Source organism: Hylobates moloch, unplaced genomic scaffold (assembly GCF_009828535.3).
Source record: "Hylobates moloch isolate HMO894 unplaced genomic scaffold, HMol_V3 SCAFFOLD_2, whole genome shotgun sequence".
Lineage (NCBI taxonomy): Eukaryota > Metazoa > Chordata > Mammalia > Primates > Hylobatidae > Hylobates > Hylobates moloch.
Genome location: NW_026652277.1, coordinates 7,318,095 through 7,334,861, shown reverse-complemented (window position 1 = coordinate 7,334,861; position 16,767 = coordinate 7,318,095). Strand labels below are relative to the sequence as shown.

At 40.3% G+C, this 16,767-nt stretch overlaps 1 protein-coding gene across 1 annotated transcript in view; it reads left to right on the top strand.

Annotated features, from left to right (window-relative positions):
* Nucleotides 1-16,767, top strand: part of ITIH5 (inter-alpha-trypsin inhibitor heavy chain 5) — a 105,858-nt gene that overhangs the window by 20,509 nt on the left and 68,582 nt on the right. Inside the window, exons 3-5 of the mRNA XM_032151600.2 lie at nt 4,908-5,071; nt 6,122-6,223; nt 9,481-9,731. Of these exons, the coding sequence (XP_032007491.1) occupies nt 4,908-5,071; nt 6,122-6,223; nt 9,481-9,731 (517 nt within the window). The remainder of the gene's footprint in view (nt 1-4,907; nt 5,072-6,121; nt 6,224-9,480; nt 9,732-16,767) is intronic.

Sequence of the window (16,767 nt, the reverse complement as noted above, 5' to 3'; positions counted from 1 at the left end):
CGCCTTTGAGTGTGCCTTTATGCCTGCTTTGACCAGTAGAGTATGATAGAAGTAATGCATTGTGATTCTGGAGGTCAGGACATGACAGGGCATCTAGCTTCCACCTTGCTGTTGGGAAAGCTACCAGGTGACCAGTAAAGCCTGTGGCTACCAGGTGACCAGCCTGACTCATGTGCAGTGGCCCATGCTGTGAGTTCATCTACACTTGCCCATTTGGAAGGACTATGTAGAGGGGATTGAGGGACAACATGAGACAGAGAGATGCCAGCCTTGGCTGCCTCAGCAACTCACAATTCCAGCTTCAGCCACCCTTTGTAGAGAAGCCAGACCTCCCAGCCAAGCCCTTCTGGAATTCATGACCCACAGAAACCCTGAGAGAAAACATAAGGATTGCTGCTGTTTTAAACCACTGAGTTTTAGAGTGATTCATTAAGCAGCATGAGATAGCTAAAACACAGATAAAGAAAGATGAACTAACTATATCACTAGGTGAGATTAAGCAAATTAGTACAGTATATATTTATGGAAGGATATACAAAAGTTGTCAAACATTGTCTCTGGGAAATGGAACTGTGAATCCAGGGTGGGAGGGAGGCTGCTATTTTCATTTTATATTCAGCATAATTAGTTTTTACCATGTGCATATGTTACTTGATAATTTTTAAAACACCGGTTTAAATTTTAAATAAAGCAGAGAATGATAAAGCTAGAATATACTGAGTTTGTAGGATTTTTTTTTTTTTATTATACTTTAGGTTTTAGGGTACATGTGCACAATGTGCAGGTTTGTTACATATGTATCCATGTGCCGTGTTGGTGTTCTGCACCCATTAACTCGTCATTTAGCATTAGGTATATCTCCTAATGCTGTCGCTCCCCCCCTCCCCCCACCCCACAACAGTCCCAGTAAACTATCGCAAGGACAAAAAACCAAACACCGCATGTTCTCACTCATAGGTGGGAAATGAACAATGAGAACTCATGGACACAGGGAGGATTTTTTTTTAAACCATTGATTCCTATTTACTTTGCAGTGCATCTATAGAAATCAGAGCTGTGTTCAGTGGTATTTTAGATGCTTCGCAAATTCACAAGATCACAGCCATGGGGCATTTCTTATACACTCGTTTAGATTTGGAGATAAAAGAATATATTTAATCATGGATAATTTAGAAAGAAAACCTCTTCCAGAAATAACACAGATCAAAGTAAATAATTCATCTCAATTCATGGTCTTATTCACCTTGGGGTTCTTTTTGTGAAAGATAATGAGATACAAATTTTAACTTTAAAAAAAACCCCACAGGTTGTCATGCTGTTAAGATAATTATCATTACCATCCCCAGCCTAATCCTCATGGCCTTTACTGAAATGTATGAAATGTTTTTAATGAGATCATTTAGCGGAAACATTTGGTAAAGCTACATGTTGGAGTCTCTTTTTTAATCCGAATCGCTTTGGAAGAGAGAGGCAGATTTTGTCCTGAAGAGACTAGATTTCCATAAAATGATACTGTATAATCCAGCTTCTCAATTCACACATAATTTCCTAAACCCAAAGGTTTTATTCCTCAGTTTTAGCTTTGCCTTAAATCTGTGGATCACAGATGTGGATGTAATTTTGGTGATTTATCCAAGCCCTTTTCACTTGCAGATGAAGAAATATATATTTTAAAGTTCGATTAGTTAAAAAGAGTCATTCTGAAGCTTGATCAGGCATTAGAATGACCTGAAGGGCTTGTTAAACCACAGCTTGCTGGGCCCACCCTCTGAGTTTCTGATTCTGTGGATTTGGATGGAGTCTGAGAATCTCTAACAAGTTTCCAGATGATGGTGATGCTGATGGTCTGAGGACCACACTTTGAGAAGTGCTACTTTGAAATAATTCCTTCTCAAACTAAACTGGAAGGTTTCTTTTCCTCTTTTAGGCAAAAGTCTTTCAACTATGCTCAGATTTTTTTTTTAACTTGATCATCACTTAAATGAACTGTAAATGTTTATCCCTTCTGTCTGTCTAGGAAAGATGCACATCCCCCTAACATTTTCATTAAGCTGTTCCATTTGTCTTTGGCTTTTTTGAATTACCAAGACTGGAAGTTCTTGCACAGTCTGTTACAAAGATGAATGGCCCCGACACCTTTGCATGGAGTGCTTGCCCATTCTCTCCCCTTGCTCATGTGCTTGGCTCCAACCCTCGCAGCTCCCTGTCTTGTGTGTGTTCGAGTCCATCCTCAGGTGTGCTTTATATATATATATGTGTGTACACCTATATATATATGTACATACACACCTGAGGTGTGCTTTATATATATATGTGTGTGTACACCTATATATATATGTACATACACACCTGAGGTGTGCTTTATATATATATATGTGTGTGTACACCTATATATATATGTACATTGAAATAGATGACACCCATATATATGTACAAATAAAGAGGTGTCTTATATATAGATTACCAATTAATTAATTGATATATATGTACATACACACCTGAGGTATGCTTTATATATATATGTGTGTGTACACCTATATATATATGTACCTACACACCTGAGGTGTGCTTTATATATATATGTGTGTGTACACCTATATATATATGTACATACACACCTGAGGTGTGCTTTATATATATATGTGTGTGTACACATATATATGTACATACACACCTGAGGATATGTGTGTGTGTGTGTGTGTATATATATATATATATACACACACACACACACACATTAAATATGTTTGTTTTTTTTCTGTGACAGGGTCTTGCTCTGTCACCCAGGCTGGAGTGCAGTGGCACAATCTTGGCTCACTGCAACCTTTGCCTCCCTGCTTCAAGCAATTCTCCTGCTTCAGCCATCTGAGTAGCCGGGACTACAGTCATGCACCACCACATGCAGCTAATGTATTTTTGGTAAAGATGGGGTTTCACCATGTTGGCCAGACTGGTCTTGAACTCCCAAACTCAGGTGATCTGTCCACCTTGGCCTCCCAAAGTGCTGGGACTACAGGTGTGAGCCACCGCACCCGGCCGGTGTGCTTGATATTTATAGCCACTTCTCTAATACATCATAGCAAATGTCTCTCAAGCTTTTGGTGGTTTGAATGCAGATCGTGATTTGACGCAAACATTTTGAGTGCGTATTTGTTTAAATAGAATAACCCTCTGTAGTAACCTTTTTGAAGTAAGGTTTGTGATGACCTTTGTATGTCACAGCAGGAATATGTCTTTGATGGCAATAGGTCGCAACCTTATATCTGTTTTGAAAACAGGCCTAGGGCTGTAAATAAGTTAATAAAGCAGATGAGGGTTGAAATAAACATTGCCCAGCTAGGTGACAGTTCCTGAAGGAGAGAGTAGAATCTTATCAGAGGAAGCCAGTTGCATTCAACATTTTTGAGAGCCTTTGTGTGCCCAGGGCCAGGATAGGGATTGAGCACACAGTGATGAGTAGGACGTGTCTGCAGAGGGCAGCCAGACAGTCTCACATAATAGTGGCCAGTGCAGACTTTAAGGTAAGTGGGATTGGGTTCAAGTTCCACATCCATTAATTGCTGGCATGGGCCAATATGTGCCCTCACTAAGCTTGACTTCCCTCCATCTATGAAATGGGAATAAAACACCTACTGCGTATGTCTTCCAAGACTGTCATGGGGTAATGACTTGTTTTAGATTGCTCGGGCTTCCGTAACAAAATTCTATAGACCATGTGGCTTAAACAACATACATTTATTTTCTCACAGTTCTAGAGGCTGGAAGTCCAAGACCCAGGTTCTACAGGGTTTGGTTTTTGACGGGTGCTCTTGTCCTGGCTTGCAGACAGCTGCCTTCTCAATGTGTGCCCACATGGTCTTTCTTGGTGTACGCACACGGAGAGAGAGAGAGAGAGAGCTCTCTTATGTCTCCTCACTTGAAGGCATTAATCCTATCATAGAGACCCCACCTTCATTACCTCATCTAAATCTAATTTCCCCCAAAGGCACTCATCTCCAAATACTGCCTTCCCCCCAACCCCACCACCTCCGATAGTGGGTTAGGGCTTCGACATGTGCATTCTAGGAGGACACAGCCCACAACATGCTTGTCAATTGCTTGGCCAGTTCCTGGAGTTAGATAACCACTCTGTTAGTAGTGGCTTGTGGCTTTCCTTACAAATGTTTTCTTCCTTCTTCAGGCCTCTGCTACCAGCTGTCACCAGATGTAGCTCTGTTGTGAGGACTAGAAAAAACCCTGAAGAGTTTTAACAGGCTCTTACATTTGCACCTTCTAGTTACTGCTCTTATCAGAGGCTTTTGGGAGAAATTTAATTAGCACAGACTTAGGCGTTCCTTTTTCTGGGTTCTAAACTCTCCAGATACTCTGCTGAGTTCAGTATCGATTCCTATGTCACAGTAATGTGCCTGTAATTCAGATAGGGAAGCTCTGGTGTATTGTTTCTCTAAGTGGACATTGAAAGTAATTTTAAAATATGAGATTTTTGTTAGTCATGTTCCGGTTTTTGGAACATTTCGGTAGTCCTGTAAATGTGATGTAAAAGTGATAACAGAATAGTATACACAGCACATACTTTCTTCTAAAATTCCAATAATTGATTGAACTATTTAAGGAATGTGTATTTTCTGCTAAATTGGACGTCTTCACTGTGTTCACTTGTTAAAGTCAGGTTAAAAGATTTGTTTGTGTGTTATTAATTGTTTATGCAAAACAACCAAGGTTGTTTTACAAAGGAAGGGAGTTAAAAATGGGGAAATCATGACAAGATGAAGAAAGGAGGTAGGAATCACACGCCAAAGCTTCCCGAACTGAAGATCATTTCCCTTGTGGAAAAAAAAAAGACGTTCCGCTACCACCAAAATGCTTTCATGCATCACCGATAATACTGTGTGTTTCCATTCCTGCAGAAAACCAAACCTTTGATGACAGAATTCTCAGTGAAGTCTACCATCATTTCCCGTTATGCCTTCACTACGGTTTCCTGCAGAATGCTGAACAGAGCTTCTGAGGACCAGGACATTGAGTTCCAGATGCAGATTCCAGCTGCAGCTTTCATCACCAACTTCACTATGTAAGTGACACGCTGGTCAGGGATGAAGATTTCTGTGTGGGGTGGTCACGTTGAGCCTGAGATGATGTGAGGTCCACAGCCTTGTGGCTGTGAGGATTTATATTCCAGTAGGTGGTATATGGATCAGAAGGTTGATTCTTTTGTTCAAATTCATTAGTTTGTTCATTCATTCATTCATTCCTTTTCTTCTTCTCTTTTTCCCGCCCTCTTTTCCTTCCTTCCTTCCTTCCTTCCTTCCTTCCTTCCTTCCTTCCTTCCTTCCTTCTTTCCCTTTCCCTCCCTCCTTCTCTCTCTCCCTTCCTTCTATTTTCTCTTTTTTATTCAATTTTTTTCTTCCTTTGTTTCTTTCCTCTTTCTTTCTTTCCTTCCTCCCCTCCAACAAATGAATGACCTTTGTGGGCCAGGTTACTCTTCATGAAAACTGGTGCACTTCTCTGAGAAAGACAGCATCACTGTGCTGCACAAATTCCAGTAGGGAGAAACAGTCAATAGATAAATGAACAAAGAATAAATGAGATGAATTTCAGACAGTTGCAAATATGATAAAGATGGCAAGTCAGACCAACAGGGCCTTCTTCAGTTAGGGAGATCTGGGAAGAGCTTTCAGGAGGTTCTTCCTCCTCCATGGTGAAGTTGAGGGCTGAAAGACAAGGCAGTGTAGATCCTTTGATATACTAGATTGGATATCTTTCCTCCTTCCCTGAGCCAAAAAGTAAAGATACGTAAAACGGGGTAGGTGTTGGGTTTAATTTTTGGCCCAGGTCAGATGTAAGTTGGTGAATCTTCATGGTGGTATGAGCAGATCTTGTGATTTTTCTCCTGGAGAATCACAGAGGCACCATGGGTCAGGTCTTGCTATTTGGACCTGTTGAAAATTGCCCTAGAATAAAATGAATTATTCAAAGGTAGTGCCCTAGTCTGGAATGCATCCTTTCTACACATCCAAGAGGCAAATAAAAATATTTCCTGGGGTTGTCATGGTTATAAGATCCATGTCTGAATTTGTCTTGGAACTGCAAGCTGGTAGCACAACTGTCTCTTGTGTTTCAGGCTTATTGGAGACAAGGTGTATCAGGGTGAAATTACAGAGAGAGAAAAGAAGAGTGGTGATAGAGTAAAAGAGAAAAGGAATAAAACCACAGAAGAAAATGGGTAAGTATTGGTTAATTAAGGAATTGAAAACTCATTTTAGCAAAGTGCCAGGTTTTCTATGCCTTTGCCTACTCCTCTTATTGTCTTCCTTTCCTCCAAATACTTTTCTCTTTCTTTTTTATTTTTTATCAAAGTAGTAAATACATCTAGTGAATAATATATTAGATAAGTGTTTGTAATAAAAAGGAAAATTTTACCATGCATATCCCTCATTCTCACTTCCTACACATATCCTCTTCTAATATTTTCCTTTTTTTTTTTTTTTTTGAATGAAGTCTCACTCTTTGCCCAGGCTGGAGTGCAGTGGTGCAACCATAGCTCACTGCAGCCTCAACCTCCTGGCTCAAGCGATCCTCCCACCTCAGCCTCCCAAGAAGCTGGGATCACAGGTGTGCACCACCACACCCAGCTAATTTTTAATTTTCTTTTTTTTAGAGATGGGGTCTTGCTATATTGCCCAGGCTGATCTCAAACTTCGGGGCTTAAGCAGTCCTCCCACCTCAGCCTCTCAAAGTACTGGGATTACAGGTGTGAGCCACTATGCCTGGCCTGTACATAGTTTTTGTTGTTGTTGTTGTGTGTTTTTTTTTGTAATTACCCCCCTAACTCTAAATATTATGATAGTCATACTTCAAAAAATTTTTGTTGATAAAAATAAGACATTATCTGTTGACTCTTTGCTATAAAGAAAGGGTATATAGCAAATCAGCAATACTCCTACTTTTACTCTGCATTCAGATTTTTATATTATTTTATTTCTTCTTCCATCAATCCAACAGTATTTAGACTATCTTGGACTATCCCTACTATCTTAAATGATTATATTCCCTCTCCTAACCTCCACCGTCTCTCTCCTTTCTCATTTCATGATGTTACCTAATCATTGTTTGAGTTATTAGCATCCTAATTCTGACTTGTAATAATTTTATTCTTTCTTTTTTCTATAAATTGAATCTAAACATTGAAACCAATACATAGCAATTGCTTTTTAATGACTATAGAAATAACATGAACGCATGCAGAGCCACGTAGTACACTAAGATTATTTTTTCCTCTCCACCAGCCCAACGTGTAGGCCTTCATCCTCTTGGCAGAAAAACGATCTTTGTATCTAGATAAAATGGTGCGAACTTGGTAACCCGGTTTTCCTCGTGAATAAAAAGACATCATTTTGAGAAATTTAGTTCTTTAAAATTATAGACTGCCAGAAACTTTGCTGTTGGAAATTTTATTAATGACAAGGGAATGCCTCACTCTTGTCTGGAGGACATGAGCCATGGGTTCACTTTGATACAGAAAAGCAACCAAGGTCCAGAGCTTCAGATAAGGGATTTTCAAAGGCACAAAATTCCACATTTATCTTAATGTCATAGTTTCTAAAGCCACAGAGAATCTTTAGTCTGCTTGTCAGTCCAGGCTGCAATGATGGTTTTACACACAGCCTTTGCTTTGAGTCTGTCCAAATACTGCTCTATTTAAATTTAACCTATACTCCATCCTTCCCCTAATTCTGTAAAAACCCTGTCTCTTCCTTTGTTTGATGAGTTGCCTCGTTGTGCCTCTGGTATGTGGTCTCCCTTGCTGTGGCAAGTTATTAAAACCTAACTCTGTTAGACTATAGATTTATCCCAAGTGGTCTTTATCACAATTGTTCAGAGTCACGCTACAAATTAGTTTAGTTGAATCATGACATATGTTTCTGTTTTTCCTGGAGTTTCTAATTGCTTTTCTTTTTTCTTATGATATAAAATGATATAACATCTAGCGAGACACATAACCATTATTTAAAATATGTTATGATTTAACATAACAAAATGAACAGCTATGAACAAGTTTCTGCAAGCAGTGACATCCTTATCACTCCTGATATCTGGCCAACAGCAGCTGAAAGACATCACTCATTGGGAGACATTCTGATTTCAGAGCTATGAAAACATGGATGTCTTTATATCCATGAAATACTTTCATTGCTTTTCAGCCTTGGTGCAAAACCTTTACCCTGGTATCTCTTTTCATTTTCTTCTGGGTTGGCTTTTTTATTTCGTGTATTCCACATTTTCCTCTTTCTTGGCTTTCACCTTTATTTTGCAGAAGTTATATTCTGAAGTAACTTTCTCAGAATGGGTGCATGAGAAGTAAACTTTCTGAGACCTTGATTAATATTTTGGCTATGTATGACTTTAAGGTCAAAATACTTTTCCTTTTGAACTTTGAGGCATTGTTTCAATGTCTTATAACATCCAGTATTATTGATGACACATCTAATGGGATCAGATAACATCCCTTTTATGTTTTCTCTATGTGATGTTCTGAAGTTTTACAATGGTGGGTTTCTGTGTCAGTCTCTTTTCATTCATTCTGCTCAGTGCTTGAATTTTTCCATTTCAATACTTGTGCCTCTTTCCAGTTCTGGGAAGGAGGAATATAGAAAGCCTATCAGTTTAGTCATTCATTAACATTGGACTTGGCATTATCCTCTCTATACTGGGTCTCCCTTTTCCCTTCCATCTTGTGGTGTCCTGAATTCAGAGCCTGCACTCTCTCTTAGATTCTGCCACACAGTTGGGTTCTCTCCTTTGCTGCAGCCCTTTGCTGTATGTTCTGAGCTATAAAATTCTTGCTCTACTGAACACCCTAAGCCTTCTGGAAACTTCTTGAAATGTCTTACCTAACGGTTGCCACTCCCACTTATTCCTCTGGTGATCAGTCTGCCATTTTGAATAAGAGAACCCTCACTCCCAGTACCGAAAGCATCTGGAGTGTATTTCTGTCAGCTTTGGAGTCCTTTATTCCCTACCTTTCCTGCTAAACATATCCACCAAACTTTACCAAGATGTGAAAACCTAGTATGTTAGCTATTTTAAAGTTATGTAAAATGACAAGATTCATGGGTCATCCTTGTAAAGGGAGAGCACAATTCACAGCTTCACTCCGAAGCTCTCTCTTCTAGCAGTTCACCTACTCAACGTCCTTTCCCATTACTCCCTTGGGTCTGTCTCAGGGAGAGGTAGGACAGTATTCTTAGAATCCTCTCCTGGTCGGTATTCTTTGACCCTTCGTGACTTACCTCTAGCACGCGGTTTCACTTCTTCTAATATTAATTTTTATTTTTGCTTTCTCAGGACCCACACTCACACCCCTGGGTCTCCCTGGCAGGCTGGTTGAGAGGGTATGGCTCTCAGTCCTGTGGGGACTGAGGGAACCTGGCTCTATCCTCTTCTGAACCTCCCTGGGGTTCTTTTCCTTTTTCCTGACAGAGAGAAGGGGACTGAAATATTCAGAGCTTCTGCAGTGATTCCCAGCAAGGACAAAGCCGCCTTCTTCCTGAGTTATGAGGAGCTTCTGCAGAGGCGCCTGGGCAAGTACGAGCACAGCATCAGCGTGCGGCCCCAGCAGCTGTCCGGGAGGCTGAGCGTGGAAGTGAATATCCTGGAGAGCGCGGGCCTCGCATCCCTGGAGGTGCTGCCGCTTCGCAACAGCAGGCAGAGGGGCAGCGGGCGCGGGGAAGGTGAGTCCTGCGTGCCGGGTTCGCGCAGATCTGCGGTGAAAACACCCAGCTGGTACTTGGCTTCGGAGAAATCTGCAAGAGATGGCACCCTTTCCCTTCAGCAAAGCCTTTGCATTTTTGTAGGAACAGGAATGATAGCAATGAAGCTAAGACAGCACCTGGTACTTTTTTTCTTTTTTTTTTTTGAGACGAAGTCTCTCTGTTGCCCAGGCTAGAGTGCAGTGGCAAGATCTCGGCTCACTGCAACCTCCGCCTCCCGGGTTCAAGCGATTCTGCTGCCTCAGCCTCCCGAGTAGCTGGGATTACAGGCATGCGCCATCAGGCCCGGCTAATTTTGTATTTTTAGTCGAGACGGGGTTTCACCATGTTGGTCAGGCTAGTCTCGAACTCCTGACCTCGTGATCCACCCGCCTCGGCCTCCCGAAGTGCTGGGATTACAGGTGTGAGCCACACCACCCGGCCCATATTTTTTTATTAAAGCCATGCTCTAATAGGAGGTTAAAAATGTATGAGTTATTGATGCAGTAATACCACTTTTGAAAATCTGTCCTAGGTAAAACATCTAACATATTGGGAATGTCATATGTACAAGCTCGTTTGATAGTATTTGTGGTAGCAAAAACATTCCATCAGCCTAAAGATTCAATTATACGGAAAAGATTAGTAAATTACGATTATAAGACAATTCAGCATGTGGCAGAGAAGAAAAGGCAAGTTGCATATGTACTATAATGTTAAATATGAAGCTGATAAAATACTAGAAAGTTATAGAAAATAATCATTTTGTATCGGGGTACGAGATTGTGGGGCCATTTTCTACAAATCTGTTTTTTGACATTCAGCAATATGTTATATTCTTTCTAAATTTAAATAATGAGAAATGCTTAGTATAGGTGTAAAATACAGGCATCCTGATTCATTAGCAGAATCATTCTGATTTTTAAATTTTCTCAAATGCTGATTTTTAAAAAAGCTCTTCATGTATTGAAATGAAAAATTACAGTATAATCTAGTTTTAATCACCGTATTTTTTTCTTTTTTTGGGAGGGGGCTTTCTGGTTTTCACAAAGTCGAAAAGAGTGACTTTAGTTACTATATGAATTTCAACTAATAGTATATATTAAATATTTACTTGTGTTGGACTGTATACTTAATCTACCAGTAAGCCTGGTCAGTGTTGAATTGGATGAGACAGGAATGTTCAAAAATTGCACCAGGATTGGAATTTTAAGATTTCAGAGAATTGTGACATCGAGGGTGGAGAAATGGTAAATGACGAGCAGAGAATGTGCAGAATCTGTATTCAGTGCCTGTGGCTGCACAATCATAGAGTGACCCAGGAAGGCTTCTTGGACCAGGATATGTAGGGATGAGATTGGCAGGAGAAGAGAGAGAGAGATGCCTGGACAAGTGGAATCAGAGAATGTTGGTATTTAACATAATGCAAAAATAGCCAAGGCCTAGAGCTGGTCTATGGAAGGGCAAACAGTGTGGAAAATACGCTTCCTCCCCCAGCATGCATTTGAGTTAATGACTTTGTGAGAGGTCGTTCACTCTCACAGACTGAGCGTTTCCTGGCTCTGCGAGAGACCTAGGTCCTTTGTTATGTGTTGGACTCAAGTCCTTTGTTATGTGTTGACTCCAAACAATGAGCTTGACATTCTTAATCCAGATCTAGCTGGTATCTAGAAAAAGCAAAAATATTGTCAAGGTACCTGGCATTTAGAAATGGCATGAGATCCAATACACCATTCTTAGGTCCTGCGGGTGGTAGCTATATGGTTAATGGATTTTAGTTCGGTTGTTCATTGTAACCTTGTAAAAAATGCAAGGCTGTAAGACTTAGATTGCACATCTGGGAAACAGGGGTAATAACTAGCTCATGGGTCATTGTGAAGTGCTCATGTATGCAAAGGGTTGGCCGCAGAATGAGAGCTTAAAAATTAAGTATTATTACTAGTTATCACATTATATTGACTTTTTTTCTGTTGCAAAACTTATCTCTGTAATAAGATCATCAGTGCCTTTGAAATCAGGTCTGTTTCTGATTAACCTGTGTCTCCCTAGCACTTAACACAATGCCTGTTAAACAGTAGGTAGCTAATTGAGTGTCTTCAAACTACAGAAGAAAAGCAGGCCAGGGATGGTGGCTCACACCTGTAATCCCAGCACTTTGGCAGGCCAAGGTGGGAAGATGAGGAGTTCGAGACCAGCCTGGACACCATAGTAAGACCTTGTCTCTGTGAAAAAAAATAAATAAATAAATAAAAAGAAAAGCAAACACAAATAACTAAGAATGTTTTAAAATTTCATTTCTCTCTAACAGTACCTCGGAAGAAAATTTTCTCATGTGCAACTGTGGGAAAGAAGTTTTTTCTCAGGGGGCAGAGTTGTCAGGATCTCGTAAGGAGGGTAGAGTATCTGTTAAGTGTGTCTGGGATGAGAACACATTCAGTAGCTGTGTCAGTAGAAGGTTCAGAGGGGAGTCCTGTTGCAGTAATGAAATGTGTTTTGCCTAATTTTCAGAATCATAATCACTCTTCAGAGATGTGTACGTGTTGTGGGGTGTGTATGTGTTTTGTTTGGAGGGAGTGTGAATTATGACTGTTAGCTAAAAAAGTTGCTTACTGTTTATATTCAGGGCCTGCTAGTGTCTCAGAGGAATTTTTCCAAACGGTTGATCTCTTGGGATCTGTTTATTTTTAAGGAAATTGTTTTCTTAGCTCCTTGTACCAAAGCAGATACTTTGCTGTCCAGAACATGAAGCTTTTACAAGCATGTCCCAGAGCCAGGTGCAGTGGACGGATTCCCTTTTTGCTGCTCCCCACTCCGGTCTTTCAGAGCTCATGGTTATTGTTCCTGCAAAATGGCAGCCTTAGCAGCTTGAAGCACAGGATGTTGTGATTTTGTCTGGACACCGCTGCTTGTTTCCAGAAGAAATCCAGGCTAAAGATCAAACTGGAATTGGGCTTGCACCAAAACTATGATTGTGTGAATGAGGTCCAAGCCAATACATTCCGCTGATAGATCTGGCTGTGTTAAGAAATCTAACTTCTGGGATTTGTCTAAGTAAATCTCTCACCATGGACCCATTTTCTTTTTCTATTCTTTTTTTTTTTTTTTTTTTTTAGACGGAGTCTTGCTCTGTCCCCCAGGCTGGAGTGCAATGGCGCGATCTTGGCTCACTGCAAGCTCTGCCTCCTGGGTTCACACCATTCCCCTGCCTCAGCCTCCCCAGCAGCTGGGACTACAGGTGCCTGCCACCATGCCTGGCTAATTTTTTGTATTTTTGGTAGAGACGGGGTTTCACTGTGTTAGCCAGGATGGTCTCGATCTCATGACCTTGTGATCTGCCCGCCTCGGCCTCCCAAAGTGCTGGGATTACAGGCGTGAGCCACCGTGCCTGGCCACCATGGACCCATTTTCATCTTTAGAGATGCAATTCTAGGTAAGGATTATTACTGTGTGCTAGATACTAGACTAAGCACTTGCAGAGTGTATTATCTCATGCAATTTTTATAACAACCCTCTTAGCTTTTTTTTTTAATCCCCATTTTAATTATTAAGAAGCTAAGAAACCTTACTTACCCACTAAAATGGAGGTTCAGTAATATAGACAAGGTCTCATATTTAATTATGGATAGAAATAGAATTTAAACATAGGTCTATTTTATTCCAAGTTATACCCTTAACCACTGCACTGTCTACCTCCTCATTAAATAGACTGTACATTACTGTGGGTGGAGTTCAAATTCTAACTCTCTTCCTAAATATAAAAATAAAAAGAAAGACTAAGAGCAATACAATCCACCTTTGCCTCAGTTTACTTTATAGTGTATCAGGATTGAACCCACGTCTGTTGAATTATAAATTAATGGGATCTTTCCCAGTATAAAAGGCAATCCTGTGAGATGTATTTTGGAAGATGAAACATTATAATTTCTGTTTATTAAAATAGTTAACACAGGTATGTGGTTCAAAATCTCAAGCATTACAAATTGGTATACAGTGAAATACAAGACTCCCTGTCTCTTCTGTCTCTCCGTTCTCCACTTCCCCAGTTCTTATCCTCTACAATATTCTCATGCTTTAAGAGCTCAGTAGAACAGAGTATTTGAAATGAACGCTTTCCTGGAACATGCCTGGGACGTGTGATTTCTGAAGGTATATTCTGACTGATGTTCCGAGACAGATATTCCCACTGTGTGATTGTTTTAAGGCTGGTTACTCTACTCTCTTTGTTAAAATCTTAAACTTCCTACTGTCCCACTTATGGCACCTAAATTACTACCCTTGCCATGATTCCAATACTTTTTTTGGCAGAAAATTTTCATTTATGACAAGATCCCCAATGACTAGGGGTAAAATAAAATGAGATAAATCAAGTGAGAAAAAGGATACCTTACTTATTTTATTATCCTTGTGATTTTACATCAATGACTCTCAACCCTAGAGGGGTTTAGAAAGAATTCCACACAACCTACTCTAGACAAGTCCTACCCTAGCCTAGACAAGCGAATTTGAACTTATTAGGGTGGGGCTATGGAGCTGCACTTTTGGGTATGATATCCTACACATTTATATTAAAAACTTAAAAATCTGTGAGTGATTAAAAAATTTTTAGTTATTTGTAAAGTTAAGAATAATGCTCATTATTTTTTCTGCCACTTGACAGATGTGGTCATATGATTTTCATGGTTTATCCTTTCTATTCCTTGCTTTTTAAAAAAGTTTTAGGGAAGTTTAATTTACATACCATAACATTTACTCATTTTAAATGTACAATTTAATGATTTTTAGTACATTGGCAGAGTTGTACAACCGTCATCAGGGTCCAATTTTAGAACACTTCTACCACCTCAAAAGGATCCTTGTATCCATTTGCAGTCACATCCTGTTCCTACCCCAGCCCCAGGCAACCGCTGATCCACTCTCCATCCCTGTAGACTTCAAACAGCTGTATTTTTAAAAGCACTACAGCTAATTCAGATGCTCAGTAAAGGTTGAGATCTATTCCCTTGGATTTTCCAGCAGACCTTAGGAATATTAACTATATCAAAATCTTGATCTACAGAAGCAGTTTTTAAATTAAACAAGATTGGGCCAGGTGCAGTGGTTCATGCCTGTAATCCCCGCATTTTGGAAGGCCAAGGCGGGTGGATCACCTGAGATCAGGAGTTCAAGACCAGCCTGGCCAACATGGTGAAACCCCATTTCTACTAAAAAATAAAAAATAAAAAAAATACGAAAATTAGCTAGGTGTGGTGGCCCACCCTTGTAATCCTAGGTACTTGGGAGGCTGAGGCAGGAGAATTGCTTGAACCCGGGAGGTGGAGGCTGCAGTGAGCTGAGTTTGTGCCATTGCCCTCCACCCTGGGCGACAGAGTCAGATTTGGTCTCAAAAAAAAAAAAAAAAAAAAAAAATTAAACAAGGTTGTTTCTCAATTTCATGGGGCCCTCAGATTACTCTAACTTTAGATCCTTGTTAAAATGTATTTTGTTCCTCTTTTTCCACCGACAAGTTTTCACTCTCAGATACAGGCCAATGCAGAATTATGTGATTGGTGGAAACAACCTCTTCCCATCTCCTGCTTCTGCTCTTCCACGTGGAGACCAGAGATGGAGAAATCCCAACAGGCAAGCTCAGTGGGCCAGTGCAGTCTTTGTAATACAGTCTTAAGCTCGTTAAATTAGATATCTCACCTTCTTTTGGAGAAAAGCATGATTGTTCAGGACATTTAGGTGTCAAAAAAGAGCTTCTTAAAGGTACTTGAGTCCCTCTCTGGCTTCTTAGACTTGTGGCACTTGCCCCTCCCACAGCCCTCCCACTCCAACCCCCACCCCACGTTGAGAGAAAAGGCTCCAAGTCTGGCTTAGTGTCAGCCTTTATCCCTGTGGTTTGACGGCTCCATTGCCAATCTCAGTGGTTCCCAAACTTTGCCACCCGTTAGAATCCACAGGGAGCTTTTATAAATCTATTGCTTAAGCCTCACCCATGCCAATGAAATCAAATAGCTGTGGATGGAAACTAGGTGTCAGTATTTTTATTAAAAAGATCCCCTTGTGATTGCAACGGGTAATAAAGTTTGGGGTCTAGACTGTGATGTCCTGTTTTCTAGAAATATTCGGCTTTAGGTCCTACCCCTTTGTTTTCTAAACTCTTTTTTTTTTCCTGGGCTGCTTGACCCCGCTTCCAAGCTGCCACCTGGGGTTCCTGGGTAACCTCAATTCCTCATCTCTGTCAAAACTGAGGGACTTAGAAGACCTTGCGCTAACCTAACATTAAAAGCAAATCTGAACTCTGGGAATAGGGAGACCTTTGTAACTGTTTTCGTGTTCTCCTGTCATCTGGTTCATCACCGAGAAGTGTTTGGCACTTAAGAACATGAAAGAAAGAGATAGGGTATCTGGTTATGCTCTTAACAAAATACATTCTAAAAAGACAACCTACAGAATAGGAGAAAATATTTGCAAATCATATATTTGATAGGAGTCTAGTGTCCAGAATATACAAAGAATCCTTACAACTCAACCACAAAAGGATAAACAACCCAATTAAAATATGAGCAAAGGACTTGAACAGATGTCCTTCCAAAGAAGACATATGAATGGCCAAAAAGCATCAGAAAAGGTGCTCAACACGATTAGTCATTAGGAAAATGCAAACCAAAACCACTTCTCACACCCTAGGATGGCTATAACGGAACAAACAAAGGAAAGTTACAAGCGTTGGGGAAGATGTGGAAAAATTAGGACCCTCGTCCGTTGCTGGTAGGAATGTAAAATGGAGCAGGAAAACATTTGAAGTTTCCTCAAAAAGTTAAAACGAGCAAGTTAAGAGATCTAGCAAGACCCAAGATCTGGCAAAATTTACCAATGTAAGTCAAGAAAGTGCTGAAAACCTAATATCACTGTCATAACCAACAGTTATTTCCCCCTCAGTTCCTTCGACAAACACTTACTGAGCACCTATGCCAGGTACATAGTAAATTGTACACTTAAAATGAGTAAATGTTATGGTGTGTAAATTAAACTT